This window comes from Telmatherina bonti, assembly GCF_933228915.1.
Source record: "Telmatherina bonti genome assembly, chromosome: 9".
Taxonomy (NCBI): domain Eukaryota; kingdom Metazoa; phylum Chordata; class Actinopteri; order Atheriniformes; family Telmatherinidae; genus Telmatherina; species Telmatherina bonti.
In genome coordinates, this window is record NC_136627.1 from 26,011,795 (window position 1) to 26,035,832 (window position 24,038).

Below are 24,038 nucleotides of genomic sequence, written 5' to 3' on the forward strand. Positions count from 1 at the left end.
ACGTAAGCACTGCACAGCAAAGTATCAAGTTTAATGCACTTGTTGACTTTACATTTCCTGCCAGCTTCTTAGTGCACCTCTGACTCTGATCAGATACATTCATTGACTTTGTTTTAAGTTAGTCTTAAACATCCTTCTCCTGCCTCAGCTTTCTTGGTTGTTCACCAGGAGGATACATTAAAGTTTACCATTTGTTCTTCTGGCTAATGTTTGGGTCCATTTTCAAACTAAAGTTATGACATTTTTAATGATCAATTAAGACATGGGTATTACCACCGTTTGTCTGTATATTTTCAAAATTACAGAGTGATTAATTTTACAGAAGAGACCAAATGCCATTTGCTTAGTGAAGCATTTTATTGAAAAGCATCAAAATAAGTTTAATAGAGGTTTATATTTTGTTCACATTTAAGCATGCAGATTTTTAGCATACATGCACAATTTTGCTTTAAAACACGTGTATGTGTTACACTATAATTATGCTTCATTTAAGGAATTTTCCAGTCACACTTTTCTTAATGTTCCTCTCTGGGTGCAGTAAAATTATGTAGCATTTGGGCACAAAAATGCACAGTAGAAGACCAAAACTGGAGGCTAATATTGCAAATATTTCCACAGCCACAGAGAACTTCCCAGGAGAGCTAACATAAGCTGGGATGAAAGAGATCCACACAGCCCAGAAAATCAGCATGCTGAAAGTGATAAGCTTTGCTTCATTGAATGTATCCGGCAGCTTCCGTCCAAGGAATGCCAGGAGGAGGCAGACAAAGGCAAGTAGGCCAATGTAACCAAGGACCAGGTAAAATCCAGCAGGCCATGGCTCCTTACACTCCACTACAATCTAAAAATAAAATAATGCAACTTGATTAGTGTATTTAAGAATTGAAGGTCTTATCTCTAGAATTGCACAAGCGCTGAGTTTGTTCATTTCTGAACTTATGTTCTTACTTTCCCTGTTAAGGCTTGATAGGCAGGATTCCTAAATGGGAAGGGAGGAGCGCCCAACAGCCAGCCAGCACAGAGACAAATCTAAAGGCAACAAAGAAAAATGGACAAACCCTTTCATAAGTGGGAAAAATTACATTTGCCTCAAACTATGTCACACAAGTTACAGTTGCCTCTCCTTTCTACCTGAGGAGCAGTAGTACAGATGATCATAGCCCTCTGCTGAGACGGACCAAACAGCTTCCTTGTGCTGGGTACGTTAAATTGAAAAGCCAGCAGAACCACAATCGTCTTGACAAGCAGGCAGGACAGACAGATGACAAAGCTGACTCCAAATGCAGCCTGGCGGAGCCTACATGTCAACACAGATGGCTGGCCGATGAACACCAGGGAACACAGGAAACATAGTTTGAGTGACAGGAGAAGCAAGAAACTTATTTCCGAGTTGTTGGCTTTGACGATAGGTGTAGAGCGAAAGTAGTGGAAGACGATGCTGACGATGCTTGTCAGGATGACTCCCAGGGATGTAAGTGCAACTAGGATGATGCCCATGGTGTCGGTGAAAGACAGGAATTCTTCAACTCCTGCAACACATGTTACCCTGTCTTTGTCTGACCAGTAGGAGTCGGGGCATTTCATACACTCAGTGGAACCTTTAGAAAGACACAAAGTAGACTCATGATGATTAAACTGTCCCATCCTCTGCCCTGCACGTGTGTAACACTGCAGCAATGATGACAGCAAGGACTGCTCTTTGTTTGTTACTTAAGTTGGAAAATGTACAAATGTTAAAAGTATATACTACCAGTCTGATTACTGATTTCTCCGTCTGCACAAGACAAACAGTCAAAGCAGCAGTGGGGCTCTCCTGGACGTCTGGCTTGCCTACTACCAGGAGGACATGGAGCGCTACATTGAGACACAGGTACCTGAACAATGATCAGAAAAATGGAATAAAAAAAAAAAAAGAAACAAAACTGATTTCCCTTTAAAAAAGAAAAGAAAATGAAACTAATAATGCCATGTGAAATCCTATTACAGTCTATATGACCCACCTGTGACTGTCCTTTTGTCCATACAATAGTGCTCTGCTTTAGCCGCAGCTGTTTTCCGACAGGAACTGAACCGTCATAACTTCCTACCTTGACAAATCTGCATTCACCATAAGAAAAAATAGTTTAAAGGCCAAAAATTAAATGTGATGGGTACAGTTTGTACTTTAGTTATTACAAATGCTTAAATAGTAAAATTTGTGTGCATTGAAATATGACCTGATTTCGTCCCTGATGTCCTTCTGCCAGTTTATTATGTCATAGAGAGGGATTGGCTCCCCATTGGAGTCAAAATATACTTTCTCCTGGAACTGATCAGTGAAATTTACTGTCCTCAGATAATACAGCAACTGTAAACAAAAAAGGAAAAGGACAAAAAAGAAACTCTTACAAAACATCATTAACAAACTTGCTTATTTTATGGTCATTTTACTCACCTGTTTTGGGGTGAATGGACTTTGCTTCTCACATGTTCCCTTATTAGATCCTGCAGAATCACAGTTCAGTAAAGTGTGCAAAGCATTGGCAATGGCATAAACAGCTTTATACACATTATAGGATATTCTGACCTGGGATACATCAGTATAACTGCTAGTAGTGAGACTCAGATCCTCTAAACCTGAACATATAGGTATTTCAGCAGCATCTTTACTTTTATCATCTGAAACTTTCAGTGAGCTTCTCTGCCCCACAGTTGACATGTTTGCAGAGTCTGGTCTGAAACCAAATGCACCCAAATTGTTGAAGTTATCCAGAGTATCTGATATATCCTCAGTAGATCTGTCGTTTTTTAACTTGAGCTCACAACCAAAGTGCTCTTCCCAGAACCTGTTGATTAACTCGGAGCCTGGTTTAGGAGAAGGACGGACTTTCAAAAGGAATTCTTTCAGGCCAGGGATCCTGACTCCAGGGAAGGCGAATCCTAGTGTTCCTTCTAAAAGAGGGTGAAAGAGGGGTGAGGTCAGAAGGCTAGCAGTAATCCAAGCTTCACTAGCCACCCACTGAACCCCTGTTACATTTCTCTGAGCAAGCTGTAAGAAAAAAGAAATTTGATGGTTACCAAGTGTATAAAAATGATCTTGATGTTCCTGTTTTTCACATGATCTCATGATCATTTGAAATACTGCATAAATTCTGTAGATAAACTGGGATGCATACCTCTATAAACAGGTCAAAAAGTTGTCCCTCTGTGGCAAAGACCACCATGACCTTTGCAGTTGAGCTCTGCAGTGTATCTGCCATGTCTTGTATTTCAGCCAGTGAAGGTGATGTAGGAATAGTGAGATGAAAAGCTACACACCCGCCTTGTCGCTTAAACTGATTCGAGAATGCTTGGATGCCATATTGACTGTAGTCATCCTAAAAATGCATAAGTAAGGTTTTTTGAGTAGGTATCTTCAGTGCAGAAATTCTTAATTTATATATATATATATATATATATATATATATATATATATATATATATATATATATATATATATATATATATATATATTTATATTTAAAGCATAATCTCACCGTGGTCCCTATTGTTCCCACCCAGAGCCAACCTAAGAATGTAACCATCTGTACCAGACCTCTGACTTGAAAGAGATCACTTGGCACAGTTCGCAGAAATGATGGGTACATATTCTTGTTAGTAAGACATGTACAGGTGGCAAAATAACTCACCTAGAAAGAGACAAAGTTCATTTTCACAAGAAAACTAAAACATTTTAAAACAATGGTTCATTACAACAATCAAATGATGTATTTACAGACTGACAAAGTAATTGAGGTTTTGTGCAGAATCATGTATTTTTTTTACCAGTGGGATGTTGAAAGGGCCAAGAACTTGTGCTACAGCTCTTGTTGGGGAAGAAGATGCAAGACCAATAACTGCAGGAACGGGAGAACCAGATACACACCAGGATGTTTCAGGCTCTGTTCTTAATTCTTGTGTTTTGCTTTCTGCTGTGTAGTTTCCTGTATTCCTGAGACGCATTACAGTATTAACCTCAGCATCTTTTTTTTCCTCTGTTGATTGCTGGGTACTTATTTTTCCCAGCTTAAACTCCATTCCAAAGTCCATGTCATTTGTCACATTTAATGTGTTTTCACTTTGCTTGACCTCAGTTAAAACGGGTTTAGAGAATGTGACTAAAGAAAAAAGAGATTGTAGGCTGTAGTGGACACTGTCACAGCTGTCCATGATCCGATATCCTAATTTAAAACCCGGTAAAAGGTTTGAGTTATTGTTAATTTCCTCCACGGCAAACACCATGGTCATCATCCAGCGGAAGGCTCTGTGGTCAAACCTGCAAGTAAATGAAACTTTAGATAGATAATTGCAGTATAACATGTTATTTATGCATCTCTTTTGAAAGAAGTTAGTGTAAATGCTGTCAGTATTACTCACCCGCTGCACTGTGAGATTTGGGGTTTATTGTGGTAGCTGGGCTGTGAGTCAGAGACCACATAGTGCAGAGGAAAAAAACCTCCAATTACAACATCACCATCTGACTCCAGAGTCAGAGGCTCATTGTCTTCTAGTTTCACACACTCAGGTAAACTACTATCAACACTCTCCACTCCTCTTATCTCTAAATCCTTCAGGTTTTCCTCACCCCCTCCCTCTAAACTCAATGCTTCTCTTTCTTTTGTGGAATAAGAAACACCAGCCATCACCATAAAAATAAAAGCATGGAGAAGCAGAAGATGGCAAGTCCCCAAGAGGTGTGCATGCATCATCCATACTGAACCCATACAGACAATGTGTGTGCAGGAGAGAACGCCTGACAGGCAAACAAGTCAGACTGCATTAAAAACGGTTATGCTCACTAGATTTTGCAGGTCATATGAGTCATCACAAAATAAACCAATCAGATTGAAAAGTAGGAACACAAAGAACGGGGACATCACATGGCTCCAATGAGCCATGGCTGTCACACTTGGCATTTCAAAGGGATGTGAACAAAATCACAACTATGTGGTTGATAATACCATGTGACTATATCAGCTGTTCATGAATGACAATTAGGAATTCAGTCTCATCTGAGGGATCAGAAGGTGTCCAGCATGTCATGATCTTTGGGTTTTGGTTCTGTTATTGGTCTTGTTCTGTTTTTACTTCTGGTTTCATTTCTTGTGTTGTTCTTTAATCTTTGTGTTTTAAGATTTCTTGTTCTTGTTTATTCTTGTTTTATTTATATTGCAGTCAGTCATACTTCCTGTCATATTTTGTAGAGGTCATTTCTTTGTGTTGCCATGGGTGACCCTACCAGGGGCATAAAGCCCCCGACAACATAACAGGTGTCTAGGGGAGGGACCAGACCAAGCACGGCTCATCGACCTCTACAATGACGACCAACCTGGGCATGAATGTTCCCTTGCCCGGACGCGGGTTACCGGAGGCCTGGAGCCAGGCCTAGAGGTGGGGTACGAGAGCGAGCGTCTGGTGGCCGGGCCTTCGCCCATGGGGCCCGGTCGGGCTCAGCCCGAAAGGGTTACATGGGCCTCACCTCCCGTGGGCTCACCATCTGCGGGAGGAGCCGTAGGGGTCGGGTGCAATGTGAGCTGGGCAGCAGCAAGGGGCGGGGACCCTGGCGGTCCGATCCCCGGCTGCAGAAGCTGGCTCTAGGGACGTGGAACGTCACCTCTCTGGTTGGGGAAGGAGCCTGAGCTTGTGCGCGAGGTTGAGCGGTTCCGGCTAGATATAGTTGGACTCACCTCGACGCATGGCTTGGGCTCTGGAACCAGTACCCTCGAAAGGGGCTGGACTTTCTTCCACTCTGGAGTTGCTCATGGTGGGAGGTGCCGAGCAGGTGTGGGCATTCTCATCAGCCCCCAGCTTGGTGCCTGCACGTTGGGGTTTACCCCGGTGGATGAAAGGGTAGTTTCCCTCCGCCTCCAGGTGGGGGGACAGGTCCTGACTGTTGTCTGTACTTATGCGCCGAACAGCAGTTCAGAGTACCCACCCTTTCTGGAGTCCTTGGAGGGAGTGCTGGAGGGTACTCCTTCTGGGAACTCCATTGTTCTGCTGGGGGACTTCAATGCTCACGTGGGCAATGACAGTGAGACCTGGGGGGGAGTGATTGGGAGGCATGCCCCCCCCCCCCCCCCCCCCCCTGAACCCAAATGGTGTTTTGTTATTGGACTTCTGTGCTCGTCATGGATTGTCCATAATGAACACCATGTTCCAATATAAGAGTGTCCATATGTACACCTGGCATCAGGATTCCCTGGGCCGCAGTTCGATGATCAATTTTGTAGTTGTATCGTCGGACCTGCGGCCACGTGCCTTGGACACTTGGGTGAAGAGGGGGGCGGAGCTGTCAACTGATCACCACCTGGTGGTGAGTTGGCTCAGATGGTGGGGGAGGAAGCCGGTCAGATCTGGCAGGCCCAAACGTGTTGTGAGGGTCTGCTGGGAACGTCTGGCTGAGTCCCCCGTCAGAGCGAGCTTCAACTCCCACCTTCAGCAGAGCTTCAACCATGTCCCGAGTGAGGCGGGGGACATTGAGTCCGAATGGGCTGTGTTCCGTGCCTCTATTGCTGAGGCGGCCGGCCGGAGCTGTGGCTGTAAGGTCGTTGGTGCCTGTCGTGGCGGTAATCCCAGGACTCGTTGGTGGACACCAACGGTGAGGGATGCTGTCAAGGAGTCCTATCGGGCCTTCTTGGCCTGTGGGACTCTGGAGGCAGCTGATGGGTACCGGCGGGCTAAGCGGCATGCGGCTTTGGCTGTTGCTGAGGCAGAAACTCGGGCATGGGAGGAGTTTGGCGAGGCCATGGAGAAAGATTTCCGGACGGCTTCGAGGAGATTCTGGTCCACCATCCGGCGGCTCAGGAGGGGGAAGCAGTGCTCCATCAATACTGTATACAGTGGAGATGGGGAGCTGCTGACCTGAACTCGGGACGTAGTGGGTCGGTGGAAGGAATACTTCGAAGACCTCCTCAATCCTACCAACACGTCTTCCGATGAGGAAGCAGAGCTGGTGGACTCAGGGGTGGACTCTCCTATCTCTGGGGCTGAAGTCGCTGAGGTGGTCAAAAACCTCCTTGGCGGCAAGGCCCCGGGGGTGGATGAGATCCGCCCGGAGTTCCTTAAGGCTCTGGATGCTGTGGGGCTGTCCTGGCTGACACGCTTCTGCAGCATTGCGTGGACATCGGGGGTAGTACCGCTGGATTGGCAGACTGGGGTGGTGGTCCCCCTTTTTAATAAGGGGGACCAGAGGGTGTGTTCCAATTACAGGGGAATCACACTCCTCAGCCTCCGTGGTAAGGTCTATTCAGGGGTCCTGGAGAGGAGGGTCCGCTGGATAGTCGAATCCCGGATTGAGGAGGAGCAGTGTGGTTTTCGTCCTGGTCGCGGAACAGTGGACCAGCTCTATACCCTCTTTGGGGTCCTGGAGGGGGCATGGGAGTTTGCCCAACCAGTCTACATGTGTTTTGTGGACCTGGAGAAGGCATTCGACCATGTCCCTCGGGGGCTCCTGTGGGGGGTACTCCGGGAGTATGGGGTACCGGACCCCCTTGTACGAGCTGTCCGGTCCCTGTACGACAGGTGTCAGAGCTTGGTCTGCATTGCCGGTAGTAAGTCTGATTCGTTTCCGGTGAGGGTTGGACTCCGCCAAGGCTGCCCTTTATCACCGATTCTGTTCATAACTTATATGGACAGAATTTCTAGGCGCAGCCGAGGTGTTGAGGGGATCCGACTTGGTGGCCTCAGGATTGGGTCCCTGCTTTTTGCAGATGACGTGGTCCTGTTGGCTTCCTCTGGTCGTGATCTCCAGCTCTCGCTTGAGCAATTCGCGGCCGAGTGTGAAGCAGCTGGGATGGGAATCAGCACCTCCAAATCTGAGACCATGGTCCTCAGCTGGAATAGGGTAGATTGCCCTCTCCGGGTCGGGAGTGAGGTCCTGCCTCTAGTGGAGGAGTTTAAATATCTCGGGGTCTTGTTCATGAGTGAGGGAAGGATGGAGCGCGAGATCGACAGACGGATCGGTGCGGCGTCTGCAGTAATGCGGGCTCTGCGCCGGTCTGTCGTGGTGAAGAAGGAGCTGAGCCAGAAGGCGAAGCTCTCGATTTACCAGTTAATCTACGTTCCTACCCTCACCTATGGTCATGAGCTGTGGGTCGTGACCGGAAGAACGAGATCTCATATACAGGCGGCTGAAATGGGTTTCCTCCGCAGGGTGGCGGGCTCACCCTTAGAGATAGGGTGAGGAGCTCGGTCATCCGGGAGGGGCTCAGAGTAGAGCCGCTGCTCCTCCGCATCGAGAGGAACCAGTTGAGGTGGCTCGGGCATCTGGTCAGGATGCCTCCCTGGTGAGGTGTTCCAGGCACGTCCCTCTGGGAGGGAAATAGCCACTGAATACTCACTTTGTATACTATTCAGTGTGAAATAAAAAGAAATTATGCATAGTATTGTCCTCATACAACCCCCCTCCCCCCACCACCTTTTGTTTGCCTGCTTGTATATTTTTCCCCACTGGGAGTGCATTAAAAATAATATTTCTTTGTGCCGACAATTGTTTTAATCCCCATTCTGCAGCTTTGTTAAGGTTAGATTTGAAGCCAGTTAATGTGTCCCAAATTTTACATTGACTTTTGTTGCTATTTTCTCCAACACTACTTCTCTCTTTGTAGCACCAGCAAAGCTTTACTAGAATATTTATCCATATTCATTTTTCCGATGGTCTTGCATGAGAACTTATTGCTTAGAAACAGTTGCCATGGTGAATGCAGGTATCAGAAGTGGTGCTGAGTGATCTCAGAGCAACTGTTTCGGACTGAAAAATTGGACAAGTCAGAGTTTCACATTAGACACAAGGTTTGTTGGACCGGCTTTCTTAAACAGGCCTCAGGTTCTCTTTTGTTCAGTGCCAAATCCCTGTTTGACCCGAAGATCTATTAGTTTCACAAGTTTTGTCCTAACTTTGTTCCTATTAGATTTCTTCCTTGGCTCTCCTGCTTCTGCAGCATTTCTTTGTTTATTTTGAAGTAAAGTTTTCTGATGAGAAATGTAAAGGGTTTTTTTTGTGTGTTTTGTTTGTTTTTTTCTTTTGTTTTCTTTCTTTCTTTTTTCTTTTTTTTTTTTTTGCAATATTCCAAAAATAACTTTATAGAAATTATAATCAGCTTAATCTCATGAAAACTTATATTCTCATGAAAAAATATTATTTTTTAAATATCTTTTAATTATTGTATGAAAAAAATATTGCTATCTGCTTTTTTTTCTGAATGATTACTTTTGAAGTTAATTTGTTGTCATTGTGTAACAACTTAGTGAAATGAAATAACTTCACAAAGAATTATTAAAATATATTTTTGATAAAACATGTTCCCAAATCTGTAGTTTGAAAGAAAACCTGAAAAATAAAGAGAAATGTTTCATTGGTTTTGAGTAGTTTATTTAGCATAGTCCACATGGGGGAAAAGACTGTAAATGCACCATAAATAACCAGCAATTAATCAAAACCACAAAGGGGAGAAGACATATGGAAGACAATGACTGCTATTAGCATGCTCAACTCAAGTGCTAAGTATGAATGTGACTGGTGACAGAGTTAAGTAGTTTAACTGTTTTCTTGGAATAAGCCATTATTATTTGAGAATAAGCCCTGTGATGGACTGGCGAGCTGCCCAGGGTGTACCCTGCCTTTCTCCCAAAGACTGCTGGGATAGACTCCATCTTCCCCGCAACCCTGAATTGGATTAAGCAGTTAGAAAAATTTATGAATGAATTATTGAGAATATCCATTTTTTAAGTTTTTAGAAAGAAATAATTTAACACTACTTATACAGAAACTTCACAAATTTGTTGTATTCATATGTCTTCCCGACTTTTTTCAAATGAATATAAAGTCATTTTAAAAATAATTAACTTTGCTGTAAATGTACAAATTATTTAACAAGAAGTTAGGATGTTTGTTTAAAATAATGTAAAAAAAAACAGTAATGAATGAATATAGCGGTTCAAATCCGTGGTTTTATAGTTAAAAAGTAATTAATATAAGACAACAATAGGGTGCATTTAAAAGTTACATCACCCTGTTATCAATAATGAAACTATAAAGTGAATTATTAAATTAAATCAACTAAAAATTAATAATATGTTTCTTTTATATAGAGTGTATTTTCCAACCTGATGCAAAGACATTTGGTCTAAACAAACAGTTTCACTTAATCAAAAAATTATAAGTTCCTTGAACTGAAAGCTATTATAAAATGAACATGTCCATCGTGTAAAAGGATCAATTTTTGTTCATCAAATGCTTCTTGGTGTTCTTCTCCGGATGAAATAATATAATGAAACACTTTGGAGCAAATATGCACAGTATTAGTCCAAAACTGGAGGCCAGAATAGCAAATATCTCCACAGCTACAGTAAACTTCCCGGGAGAGCTGACATACGCTGGGATGAAGGTGATCCAAACTGCACAGAATATCAACATGCTGAAGGTGATCAGTTTGGCTTCATTAAAATTATCAGGGAGTTTCCGAGCCAAGACAGCTAACACAAAGCAGAAGACAGCCAGCAGGCCGATGTACCCAAGCACGGCCCAGAACCCAATAGCAGAACCCAACGCACATTCCAGGATGATCTTCTCCCTGTATGTGGTGAGATTTTTCACTGGGAAAGGAGGGCTCACAACCAACCAAATAATACATATTAAAACTTGAATAAAGGTGAAAAAAACTACAGTCATCCTTTGCTGTACAGGACCAAACCATTTGATCATGTTATTGCCTGGAAGTGTGGCTTTAAACGCCATTAAAACTACAATAGTTTTCCCCAGAACACATGAGATGCAGAGAACAAAGGTGATGCCAAACGTTGTGTGTCGCAGCATACAAGACCAGTCAGAGGGCGCCCCGATGAAAGTCAGCGAACATAAGAAACACAGAGTCAGAGAGAAGAGAAGCAGGAAGCTCAGCTCAGAGTTGTTGGCCCTGACTATGGGAGTTGTCCTGTGACGAAAGAAAACAGCTGCTGTTATGATGGCCAGGCAGGCACCACCAACAGAGAATGCAGCCAGGATGATGGACAGGACTTCCTCGAATGAAAGGAACTCCACAGGTTTGGGGAAACAGGCATTTTTCTCTGCATTAGGCCAGAACTCTCTGGGGCAAGGGAAACAATCAGGAGAGTCTGAAAAAACACATAAAAAGTGTTGTTACTGCTCACATATTTCATTTTTCAGATACACACTGAAAGCTTTTTATTTTACCTGTAACATTACTGATCTCTCCATCAGGACAGGGTGTGCAGTCGTAGCAGCAGACAGGTTTTCCTTTCTGCAGCACTTTACGAGTTCCAGGAGGACACCTGTCAGTGCAGACTGATGCCGGCACCTGTCACAGACACGCGCAAAACTCATGCATTAAAATTCCTGCAACACAGCTGTTAGGAAGCAGCTCACCAGATTTAGGCTCATTACTTGCGTGCCACCATCCATCCAGGTTAGGTTTCTGTTGATACGAAACTCCTGGCCTATTGGCAGTGATGCATCGTAGAAGCCCACTGTCACTATCTCAATAACTCCACTCTCATTCCTCTGCCAGTTGATCAGCTCATACAGAGCTGGCGGATCCCCATTAGCATCAAATGACACCGGATAACCATTCTGAGAAAAGTTGACTTTCTTCAGCTCATTGAAAACCTGACAAGATGTCATTCAGACAGAGAAGCAGACAAAGGAAATTAAATAATGTCAAAATAAAATCAATATCAAATTGGAAAATCAAAATCAGTTAAAATACAAGTAAAATACAACAACATTGATTTTCTGTTTAACTGACCTGTCTGGACTCCAGCGTGGTGTGTTTGTTGCACTTAGTTGTAATATCTGTTTGCTGACACACTGCATTGTGAATGGCATGTGCCATCGCATAAACAGCCTTGTAAACCATGTTAGAAATTCTTAACTGAGAAGTTTCAGTGTATGGGTTGTTGAGTTTTGTTATGTCTTCACTTCCATCACAAACATTCTCATCTGCAGCATCAGCTATAGACACAACAAATGGCTCCGGTGGATTTAAATTCTTTTAACTGCATTTTATAAATGTGCATTTATAGTTTATTTAAACAAGCAGTTGAGTCACACATAATCATATCTTGTTATGGCTTATTATGACAGTGTTTGAGAAGTGTTTCTCACTTTTTTCAAGTGTGCAGTTGAATGCATCCTCCCAGAACTCAGTAAGCAACGGGGAAGCAGCCACTTCAGAAGGAGGGAGATCCATAAGGAAGTCTCTAAGTCCCGGTATCACAGATTGCTGAATACCAACTCCAATGGCGCCTACACAGAAACTGTATTTAAGAAAGTGTGGGTCTGTTACCCAGGACTCGCTGCCTATCCACTGACGAGGTGGTGGTGGGTCCCGGGCCAGTTCCTCCAACAGACCTCTCATGTCTCCACCAGCGGTGAAGGCCACAACAACTTTAGCTGTTGACCTGCAACGATATTATAATGCATGATTTTAAATGATTGGAAAACAACATTTTCTTTCTTTCCATCTTTCTTTCTTTAAAATCAGAGCAGGGAAGATTACGTTAAATCACTTTAATGACCTGCGGATCACATCAGCTACTTTCTGGACCTTGCTTTGAGGGTCGGTCCTGTAGAAGGCCACAGAGTATTCCACACAGATCCCCTCTCTGAGTGCTGCCTCCAGAAAAGATGCCATGCCGTTATTGCCATAGTCAGAGTCCGAGCGGACAGCACCTATCCAAGTCCAGCCAAAGTGTTTCACCAACTTGGCCAGTGCAAGAGCTTGGAACTTGTCACTGGGAATAGTTCTGAAGAAAGTTGGGTACTGCTGCTTATTTGACAGGCAGGCACAAGTGGCAAAGTGGCTCACCTGAAACAAAATATCACAATGTACTTATTCTAATTTAACACCAATAAAAGTAAACACAAGAATATTTTAGAAACAGTTCAGGACATTCAGAGTTTTTACTTGGGGAATGTTGAAGGAGCTGAGGATGCGTGAAATGCTGATAGACGGTGTAGATCCAGACTCAGCAACAACACCCATCACCATCCCAGATCTGGAGCAATTATCACCTGTGTGAAACTCAGGGTCCTGTCCGTTTGTCAGCTGAAACGCCACGTGCACAGCCACTGTCACCGAGGCACACGAGTCGTAGATCTGATAACCGAGCTTGATGCCCGGCAGTAGCTGTGTGCTGTTGTTAATCTCCTCAATAGCAAAAATCATTGCACGAGAAAAGTGCAGTTCGAGGGCATCTATCCTGTGCACAGTGATACAGGTGCTTCAATTTGCATCTAATCTACATTTTAGGCATGAGATAACCTATGTAACTCTGAAACACTGGAAAGCCTATGGATCAATTAATCTGTGGTATAAATGAATGCATTACCTGAGCTACTAAATCTAAAACATCACAAATAGATGTCAGCATAGAGATGTCAATGTACAAATGCATGACATTTTAACCTAAAGTGTAGATATTGTCAAATAAACTCAAAACCTACATTTTATTCTATTCATATTAATAAAAGATGGCTAAACAAAAATGAATATAGCTTATAACTTTAAAAGTGTAACAAAATTAGTACAAAAAGACACTACACTGCATATAATTTTATAAAGCAACAAGACTGTTCAACATAAATCACATTTCTATTGATGCAAATCTAACATGCCTTTTTCCTTCTCTTCTTTCTCTTACTAACCTGCCTGTGCAGCTTGGTGGCTTAGGCATGATGGTGTAGTCATGAACCATTGTTTTTTCTTTGTAGTGAATTGAGAAAACACCTCCAATAATATAATCACCATCCATGCTGAAGACAGGTAAACGAGCAGTGCCCTGCAGGCTACATTTCACTGATGAAGTCTCAGCAGTGACTCCATTGGTTCCAGCCTCTGTCAGCCCTGTCCTGTACTTCAGATCATTCAGAGATCCACCCAAAGCTAAGACTGGGTTCACCTCAAAGAAGCACAGAGCCAATCTTAGACCAAGAAAAAGAACTGAGGCCCCCATCCCAGAGTGTATGTGTGTGGGTGTTCAGACTATTTTCATCGGTATTTATACCTCTTCTCACGTCAAATAGAGTGACAAAGCCAACACCCAGTAAGATGTGTCCATGTCTTTTTTTTTTTTTTTTACTTCTTTAACTGAAGTGCCCCCATGGGTCTTTGTCTCTTTTGATGTCTTGTAAAACTATCTTAACACTAGAAATCTGAAGAATTTTTCCTTTATCTGTATAATTTTGCAGCTATATCGTGGTGGAATTATAAGTTCTGTCATCTCACAGCAAAAAGATTCAAGGAACAGTTTTACCCAAAAGGTCAAATAAGGACACTGATCAGTTCAGTGTCCTTTGGGATTTTGACTTTATCTTATACACACATCAAACAAAAATGTTGTGGGTTTTAGAATAATTAGGACGCCAATAATATTACATCAAAAACTCTTACAAAGGAATTTATGTAGATAGATAGATAGATAGATAGATAGATAGATAGATAGATAGATAGATAGATAGATAGATAGATAGATAGATAGATAGATAGATAGATAGATAGATTCATTATTGCCATAAGGTAAATGTTTTTGTCGCAGCAGCTATTAAGCTAATAACATTTTAAAAATAAAATTGTGGGCTGGCTCCCCCTACAAAGTGTCTTATGGTGCTTTTCTATTACACCTAGAACTGTGCAAAAATTAAATACTGCAATAATAAACCACTAATAGAAACCACTACATTCAGAAAAAAGTCTCAAATATCCCTAAAACGTTTTTTGCGCTCACATGAAGTAGTTTTTCAGATGTTTTGAACAAAAACCTATTTCAAAAGTGTAATGGAAACACTTTTTTTTGCATTTCCGTGTTCCTGGATGTGATGTGGTGGTGTCATGACTACCGCATTTATAGTAAAGATGGCGTGGTTTGGAACAAACAGCAAATTTCAGAGTTTTAGAAAAGAAAACCGAGGTAAATTTTCCACAGCAAATGGAAAACCCCAAAATAACGCTATTAGGCCACCTTGCATAAGCCACAATTTTTGTAAAATTGTGAGAGTAACGATATTTTATGAGACTTGAGGCTCATGCACCAAACATTGTTAAATGGAAACACATGTAAATCGCAATAGTCTGTCAAAACTTATAAATATCGCTTTTATGTAGCAAAAAAAATGTAATTGAAACGCAGCTTTAGCCCTTTTTTCTGCTTCTCGACAGCAATTGTGGCTGAGATGGAGGCAGAAAGAGGCGGATATACCAAGGCACTTCAAGGGGGACGCGCCCCCTTCCTCGTCTGCAGCAGATTCCCCCCCTACGAAAAGCTGAAGTACCCTAGTGTAGCCCAGGCAGCAAAGGGTTAAACATTCAGCTGAATGTGAGCCAATCCGAGCGCTTAATACTTAAGTTGTGTCTGGCCAATCAGAGCGTTCCTTTTATAACACAGTGACGCTGTGGCCAATCAGAGCACTTGTATTTGCACGGTAAGGCAGCCATGCTGGAAAAAGACGACAGAGAACCGTCTGGTAACAAGCAGCACTGGAAACAGGCCTGCTACTGAGCTGAGCGCATTTGGCTGCGATAAATCTACATCCCGAAAGCTGTTACAAGAGTTTGAACTTCCGAATTGGCCAGGTTTATGAGGTTGAGTGGAATTTTGATGGCGAGCCAACCAAGATGCGAATCCCTGATGCTGGATACCTGTGGGTGGACTGATCCAGAGTGTGAGCAGTTACCCGCATCCATCCTGTCTTCTGTGGTTGGATAAGAGCATCACAAACTGCTCCAGCCAGAAACGCTTACATCTCAAAGGCATACTATGGGCACAGCGCTCCATCCCAGACTTTGACTATTTCCTACTGACTGACTGACCCCGAAAAACTTTGTTGGCCACTTACACTGCCAATCACACCGCCTGTGCCTGTGTCTGGACTAGAATTACTGTCCTCACATAAACTCATGTTAAATGCTTTTGATGATTTTGATTTCTGGAAACTCGATTTTGTGAAGATCCTTTATTGTTCAAAGGTACTGAGCTGAAGATATTGAATCTGTCTTGCTCCAGAGAATTTTCGACAAGAAACGAGTGCACTCGGGTTAGGGAAATAACCTATATTTCTTGCTCTTCAGGGTTAATAATTGGTTATAGCCTAACTTGAATTTGATTTTGTACTTTTGTGGATACTGTACACTTGTAAGAAAGTGACGGACACTTTTATTTAATCTTTATGTATGTTTTTTTGTTTTATAAATTTGTATTATTTTAATACAAGGTACCTGCTAAAAGCTTTCTGTCTCAGGCACTGTTCCTTGTTATTGCAACTAACCTCTACCTCCCCAGACGAATCAAGCGTCTTCTGATTAAGGCCTAGTAGATATATATGTCTCCTGTTGTGACCTACACTCAAATTAGTGCGTTTATTCCTATATAAGGTATTTGGAGACACAACCGTGTTACACTAGGCTGTCCCCACCTTTTTAACTTAGCATGGAACAACTTTTAAATGATCGTTTTAAGAGGGAGACCATTTTTATTTAGTGACTTTTAATAAAAAAATAAAAATAAAAAAACTCTACCCCTTTGACGCTCCTTGTCTTCCTGGCTGGCAGTGGGAACTGGGCTGGAATAAGAGGAACCCTGTGTGACAAAGGTACAAATAGAACAAACACAAATAGTAATTTCACTAGAAAAAAACAAATGAAAAAGAATATATAGACTGTCTAAATTATATGGATACAGTACAAAGATGTGATCACCTCCTACAAATGGAAGGTTGATGGTACAGAGTTAACATGTATAGGAGAAGTGATACATTTTAACATTATGACAGCGGGGATGTATCACTATGTTTGAAAAAGAGCTCCACTGTCAATCTAGCATGGTATGGAGTATGTGTGAAGAACTGTTCCCAATGGAGGCCAGTTACTTCAGAGACCTGTCTGACTGTCTTCAGCTTCTGTCCAACAATCTTAACCTTTGCTGCATTTTACTTGTTCATTCTTATGGTGTGTTTAACTTGATTTGTTTATTAATTTCGGAGATAAAAAATATACCTTTATACTTACTACAGATGTTCAATCTGAAGGTCATTTGAAATATGAACAAATTCACACAGTGCCTTAGGTTTTAGGGGTCCTTGAGACTAAAACGAAGTGCTCAGTACGCCACATAGCTCACAGCATACAGCCACCAGGGACGGTTTTTGCTATGGGCAAGGTGGGCAACTGCCCTGGGCGCAATCTAAAAGAAAAAATTAAAAAAAAACATGCCAGTTTTCGAGATGAATACCACTCATTTCCATGTCATGTTAATGGGCTCTGAGTGCTATCATGTCAACTAGCTGCTGAGAGTCGTGTATACAGGTTGTGTGTGTGTCAGAAGAAAAGGCAGGGGTAGACGGGAAGGGGATCAACTCACAACTGCTGAGGTTGCAGTCGGGTTAGTCTCCCTTTAGAAAAAAAGCAAGGAGGGTTGCCCACGGATAGACTGACCTCTTACAATTCCACACACACAACACACACTGCTGCTTCCAAATAAATCACTCATTCATCAAACATATGTATTAATAAATTTTATAACCTCTATCAAGGAGGTTATGTTTTCACCGGCATTTACCTCTTTGTTTATCTGTTTGTTTGTGTTCAAGATAACTCGAAAAGTTATTGATGGATATTAATAAAGTTTTCACGAGTTGTTGGAAATGTGAAAAGGAAGAACTGGTTTAGTTTTGGTGATGATCCAGATCACCATTTGGATCCAGGAATTTTTAAAACGATTTTTTAGCATTGTGCTTGGTGGAGGTTTGCGCTCTCCGAGTGATTTTCTAGTTGGGTCATGTGAAAATGTAAAATGTAGAGAATGAAACAAAGCGTGAATCTGCCTGCATCAATGTGATTTTGTTCACATCACGTGGCGTCAATCTTAACTTTGTGATGTCAGTATACTTGACAGGACATTTTGTAACCTTTATCTGGTGCTTTTAGAATAATTTGTAGTGTGTTCTGTTTAATAAATAGGCGCTTAACTAATTATAATTTGTGCATTATGACCTCCGCCACAGAGGTAATGTTTTACCAGAGTTTATCTGTTTGTTTGTCTGTTTGTTTGTGTTCAAGGTAAGTCGAAAAGTTATAGACGGATTTTAATTAAATTTTCAGGAGCTGTTGGAAATGTGAAAAGGAAAAACTGATTTAATTTTGGTGGTGATGTGGATCACCATTTGGACCCAGGGACTTTTTAAATGGCTTTGCGGATGTTTGTGTTCTCTGAATGCTTTTCTAGTTATGGTTTATTTCAATTGGGTAAATTATGCATGTTATATTCTATTCTATTCTATTCTATTCTATTCTATTCTATTCTACAGACATTTACCAGACATTTTTATCCAAAGCGACTTACATGTGAGAAGAATACAAGCACAAAATCAAACAGTGGAAGACATAGGAAGGTGCTAGTGGACTGCGAAAAAAGCAACTAGTGGAAAATCTAATTATATTTTCTAGTGTTATTAAAGACGGACATGAAAGTATTTACACTTTACTTTTGTAAGGCCTCTCTAACTTATTAGTTACTCTATGCTCTACTCTTAATTTAACAGTACATAATTAAACACAAATACACTAAAAATTACAACACAGCAAACTCCATAGTTCTTATCATTACTGCAAGCTGATGTAGTTAGCCAGTTAGCACAGAGCATGGTTAGCTTTAGGCTAATTATTTCAACTCAGCACATGGCGAACAGCTATCACAGAGCTCACTTTATTACCTTCAAGTATTCAGTCATACAAAGGTAAAAGATCAAATTTAACATTTAACCTACTAGCAATCTCAGGTTGGTATTATAAGGGGGGTTGACAAGGGAAGAATTGGTCATCAACACAGGAACACCAGGATTCCTTGGTTCCTGCATGTATTAGCTGAAGCTAGGTAGCGGTGTGCCTCATTATACAGCTGAACAGTCCCAAACGCTTTGGTAACTGTTTTTATTCCTTCTGTATTAATTCAGAAGAATTAAAATTTTGAAAATTCTTACAAATCAAACTTTCAATAACATCTGGATTTCAAATGTGACCTGACAAGGTAATTAAATCACATTGATGACCAGTTAACTTGTCTGCAGTCCAATGGTGTAAGTGGTAAACAGGTTTTAGGTCACTGTTGGAGCAGTTGCCTGTTGCAATTTTGCAGTTGTGTTGCAAGAAAGGGCAAACTGGACTCATAAATGTTGGTCTTGAATTTTATTTCATGCGTTCAGTAAATGTAAAAGACAGATTTGAGAAATGATACAACATTTGAAAAAGTTATTAACAACTTGCTTCTCAAAAGTAAATATTTACTCCAAAGCATTTAACTCTGCAAGTTGTTGGTCAAAGAAATTTAGCTGACTCCTGTAAATATGAGCATACTGAACTAGAGCAGAGTGAATTTGTCATTTCATCATCTTTATGTCTTACCTCTAAAATTCTAGTGTGCTAAAACTAATTTTTGTTCATCAAATGCTTCTTGGTGTTCTTCTCTGGATGAAATAATATAATGAAACACTTTGGAGCAAATATGCACAGTATTAGTCCAAAACTGGAGGCCAGAATAGCAAATATCTCCACAGCTACAGTAAACTTCCCGGGAGAGCTGACATACGCTGGGATGAAGGTGATCCAAACTGCACAGAATATCAACATGCTGAAGGTGATCAGTTTGGCTTCATTAAAATTATCAGGGAGTTTCCGAGCCAAGACAGCTAACACAAAGCAGAAGACAGCCAGCAGGCCGATGTACCCAAGCACGGCCCAGAACCCAATAGCAGAACCCAACGCACATTCCAGGATGATCTTCTCCCTGTATGTGGTGAGATTTTTCACTGGGAAAGGAGGGCTCACAACCAACCAAATAATACATATTAAAACTTGAATAAAGGTGAAAAAAACTACAGTCATCCTTTGCTGTACAGGACCAAACCATTTGATCATGTTATTGCCTGGAAGTGTGGCTTTAAACGCCATTAAAACTACAATAGTTTTCCCTAGAACACATGAGATGCAGAGAACAAAGGTGATGCCAAACGTTGTGTGTCGCAGCATACAAGACCAGTCAGAGGGCGCCCCGATGAAAGTCAGCGAACATAAGAAACACAGAGTCAGAGAGAAGAGAAGCAGGAAGCTCAGCTCAGAGTTGTTGGCCCTGACTATGGGAGTTGTCCTGTGACGAAAGAAAACAGCTGCTGTTATGATGGCCAGGCAGGCACCACCAACAGAGAATGCAGCCAGGATGATGGACAGGACTTCCTCGAATGAAAGGAACTCCACAGGTTTGGGGAAACAGGCATTTTTCTCTGCATTAGGCCAGAACTCTCTGGGGCAAGGGAAACAATCAGGAGAGTCTGAAAAAACACATAAAAAGTGTTGTTACTGCTCACATATTTCATTTTTCAGATACACACTGAAAGCTTTTTATTTTACCTGTAACATTACTGATCTCTCCATCAGGACAGGGTGTGCAGTCGTAGCAGCAGACAGGTTTTCCTTTCTGCAGCACTTTACGAGTTCCAGGAGGACACCTGTCAGTGCAGACTGATGCCGGCACCTGTCACAGACACGCGCAAAACTCATGCATTAAAATTCCTGCAACACAGCTGTTAGGAAGCAGCTCACCAGATTTAGGCTCATTACTTGCGTGCCACCATCCATCCAGGTTAGGTTTCTGTTGATACGAAACTCCTGGCCTATTGGCAGTGATGCATCGTAGAAGCCCACTGTCACTATCTCAATAACTCCACTCTCATTCCTCTGCCAGTTGATCAGCTCATACAGAGCTGGCGGATCCCCATTAGCATCAAATGACACCGGATAACCATTCTGAGAAAAGTTGACTTTCTTCAGCTCATTGAAAACCTGACAAGATGTCATTCAGACAGAGAAGCAGACAAAGGAAATTAAATAATGTCAAAATAAAATCAATATCAAATTGGAAAATCAAAATCAGTTAAAATACAAGTAAAATACAACAACATTGATTTTCTGTTTAACTGACCTGTCTGGACTCCAGCGTGGTGTGTTTGTTGCACTTAGTTGTAATATCTGTTTGCTGACACACTGCATTGTGAATGGCATGTGCCATCGCATAAACAGCCTTGTAAACCATGTTAGTAATTCTAAATTGAGAGGTTTTTATGTACAGACTTTGGAGCATCTTTATGTCTTCAGTTCCTTTGCAAACCTTTAAGTCTGTAGCAGCACCTACAGACACACAATGACAGAAACAGGTCTTTCAGTTTCAGTCTGTTAAAGATGAATTGCATCAATATTGGTTTGTAATCTGCTGTCATAAAAACTGAATATTTCAGGAATTTAATTTTTCTGGTAAGCACAAGACTTGTGGAAACAATTGTATTTACATGAATTGTGGATGTTTTGACTCCACTGACAGTACTGATATGCTTATTTCACAATGCATTTCTTACTTTTCCCCAGTGTGCAGTTGAATGCATCCTCCCAGAACTCAGTAAGTAACGGGGAGGCAGCCACTTCAGAAGGAGGAAGATCCATAAGGAAGCTACTCAGACCTGGGATAACAGATTGTTGAATACCAAATCCGATGGCCCCTGCACAGAAACTAAACCTCAGAAAGTTTGGGTCTGTTACCCAGGATTCACTGCCTATCCACTGACGAGGTGGTGGTGGGTCCCAGGCTAGTTCCTCCAACAGGACCTTCATGTCTCCTCCTGCAGCAAAGGTCACAACAACCTTAGCTGTTGACCTGCAGAGAAATTATGATATGTAACATTTAGGTAACATAAAGCATTTTTTCTTGGTTTTGTCCCTTTTTTCTAAACATGTTATACCGCTTATATAATATAAGAAAATAAACAAACTAAACTTAAGCTGTGTCTCATACTGATTTTGTAGTTTGTTCTGCAGTGGATCAGTACAGAAAACACAATGCAAAATGAGTGATGTAACAACCTGCGGATCACATCAGCTACTTTCTTGATCTTGCTTTGGGGGTCGTTCCGATAAAAAGCCTCAGAGTATTCCACACAGATCCCCTCTCTGCGTGCTGCCTCAAGAAAAGATGCCATGCCGTTATTGCCATAGTCAGAGTCCGAGCGGACAGCACCTATCCAAGTCCAGCCAAAGTGTTTCACCAACTTGGCCAGTGCAAGAGCTTGGAACTGGTCACTGGGAATAGTTCTGAAGAAAGTTGGGTACTGCTGCTTATTTGACAGGCAGGCACAAGTGGCAAAGTGGCTCACCTGAAACAAAATATCACAATGTACTTATTCTAATTTAACACCAATAAAAGTAGACAGAAGGTCATTTTAGAAACAGTTCAGGACATTCAGAGTTTTTACTTGGGGGATGTTGAAGGAGCTGAGGATGCGTGAAATGCTGATAGACGGTGTAGATCCAGACTCAGCAACAACACCCATCACCATCCCAGATCTGGAGCAATTATCACCTGTGTGAAACTCAGGGTCCTGTCCGTTTGTCAGCTGAAACGCCACGTGCACAGCCACTGTCACCGAGGCACACGAGTCGTAGATCTGATAACCGAGCTTGATGCCCGGCAGTAGCTGTGTGCTGTTGTTAATCTCCTCAATAGCAAAAATCATTGCACGAGAGAAGCGCAGTTCACGGCTGTTAATGCTGCACACAGTTCAGGATGATAGTTCACTGTTTGACTTAATGTATTGCAGAACTCACTTTTTCACAAAACATATGACAAAGCCAATCTGCGGCCTGGCTGTTGGTTTATTCATTTGCTGTAGGCCCAAAGGGGTTATTGAATAAATAAAATCTAAGTGTAGGACTAGATATCAATGCAATGTTTCAATCGTTGCCACAGCTGAAAAATGTTCATTTAAAAATTAAGTCTGTCAGTTGCCAACATATATAGTTTTGATTAAGGTACATAAACTTGTTATACCCAGTTTTAGTTTATGTATACTCATGAAAGAAAGAGACAATCAAACAAACAAAGAAAAACTGAATCACTCCAGTTCAAGTCAACAACTTTACAGTGCAATTGTCTTTAGTAAAAATCTTGTCATTTGTGTTATTTCACAGTTTTTCCTGCTTTCCTTTCATTTCTTCCTCTTACTAACCTGCCTGTGCAGCTTGATGGTTTAGGCATGGTGGTGTAGTCATGAATCATTGTTTTCTCTTTGTAGTGAAGTGAGAAAACACCTCCGATGATGTAGTCACCATCCATGGAGAAGACGGGTAAGCGAGCAGTGCCCTGAAGGCTACATTTCACTGATGAAGTTTCATTAAGTCTATCAGTTGCAGCCTTTGTCACTCCTGTCCTGTATTTTAGATCAGATCCACTCAAGGCAATCACTAGCTTCACCTCAAATATACATAGAGCCAATCTTAGGCCAAAGAAAAGAACTGAGGTCTCCATCCCTCAGGTGTCTGCAGTTGTGTGCTTTTCCTGGTTTAAATAACCTCTCTGTTCAGCGTTAGCCTACTGTAGACCAGAAAATAGATGTCGTCACTTGGGTGGGTGGATTTTTTTTTCTTATTTTTTTTTCTTCAATTTATTTATTTCTTAATACAGTGTTCTAGTTATAGGTCTTTCACACTTTGAACCTCTCTCGTCTTTCCTAAATCAACACTGTAAATACCAGGTATCTCAAAAACATTCCACTTTTTTGTGTCATTATACAAATAAGTCTTACCTTTATCAATGATTAAAATTTCTCACAATGTGTTTTTTCCTAAATTTTTTAACATTGTATGTTTTATTTCGACACAGAGACTATGGTGCACAAAGTACAAGCAAATGTAGCAGCTGTACAAACATTAATGTGAAGTCTCACTATGATACTACCATCTAGTGGACAATGTAGTAACGTTCAGAACCGGTAACCTCTGAGTTTATGTAAGCAGCATACTCGGCATTGCTTTCTAGAAACAGACTAATAAATAAATAATGTTGGCCTGACATGCTGTTAAAAGGTAAGAATTTATCAGGAAAATAATTAGCGACTTATTTCCTCATTGATGGTTCAAAGAGTGCTACATACTCTGTGATACAAGGAATCTGTTTGTGGAAATACTTCCTTA

The 24,038-nt window shown here is 41.6% G+C and overlaps 3 protein-coding genes across 3 annotated transcripts; all 3 read right to left on the reverse strand.

Moving 5' to 3' along the window:
- Positions 1-484: 484 nt before the first annotated feature.
- On the reverse strand, positions 485-4,661 carry olfcu1 (olfactory receptor C family, u1; the record flags this gene model as incomplete). Its single annotated transcript, XM_079245999.1, has 10 exons — positions 485-841; positions 949-1,029; positions 1,132-1,598; positions 1,751-1,874; positions 2,001-2,097; positions 2,217-2,347; positions 2,435-3,028; positions 3,156-3,356; positions 3,805-4,294; positions 4,396-4,661. 10 exons carry the CDS (start codon positions 4,659-4,661, stop codon positions 485-487), a joined length of 2,808 nt encoding a protein of 935 aa, XP_079102125.1.
- A 5,570-nt stretch (positions 4,662-10,231) lies between these two features.
- Positions 10,232-13,202, reverse strand: LOC306760852 (extracellular calcium-sensing receptor-like; the record flags this gene model as incomplete). The annotated part of the gene is made up of 7 exons (XM_079246875.1): positions 10,232-11,130; positions 11,210-11,333; positions 11,420-11,641; positions 11,781-11,986; positions 12,140-12,435; positions 12,553-12,842; positions 12,942-13,202. 7 exons carry the CDS (start codon positions 13,200-13,202, stop codon positions 10,232-10,234), a joined length of 2,298 nt encoding a protein of 765 aa, XP_079103001.1.
- Positions 13,203-19,451: 6,249 nt separating this feature from the next.
- On the reverse strand, positions 19,452-22,582 carry LOC306760580 (extracellular calcium-sensing receptor-like; the record flags this gene model as incomplete). Its single annotated transcript, XM_079246502.1, has 7 exons — positions 19,452-20,350; positions 20,430-20,553; positions 20,640-20,861; positions 21,001-21,206; positions 21,431-21,726; positions 21,933-22,222; positions 22,322-22,582. The coding sequence occupies 7 exons, from the start codon at positions 22,580-22,582 to the stop codon at positions 19,452-19,454; spliced, it is 2,298 nt and encodes a 765-aa protein (XP_079102628.1).
- Between the last annotated feature and the right edge of the window lie 1,456 nt (positions 22,583-24,038).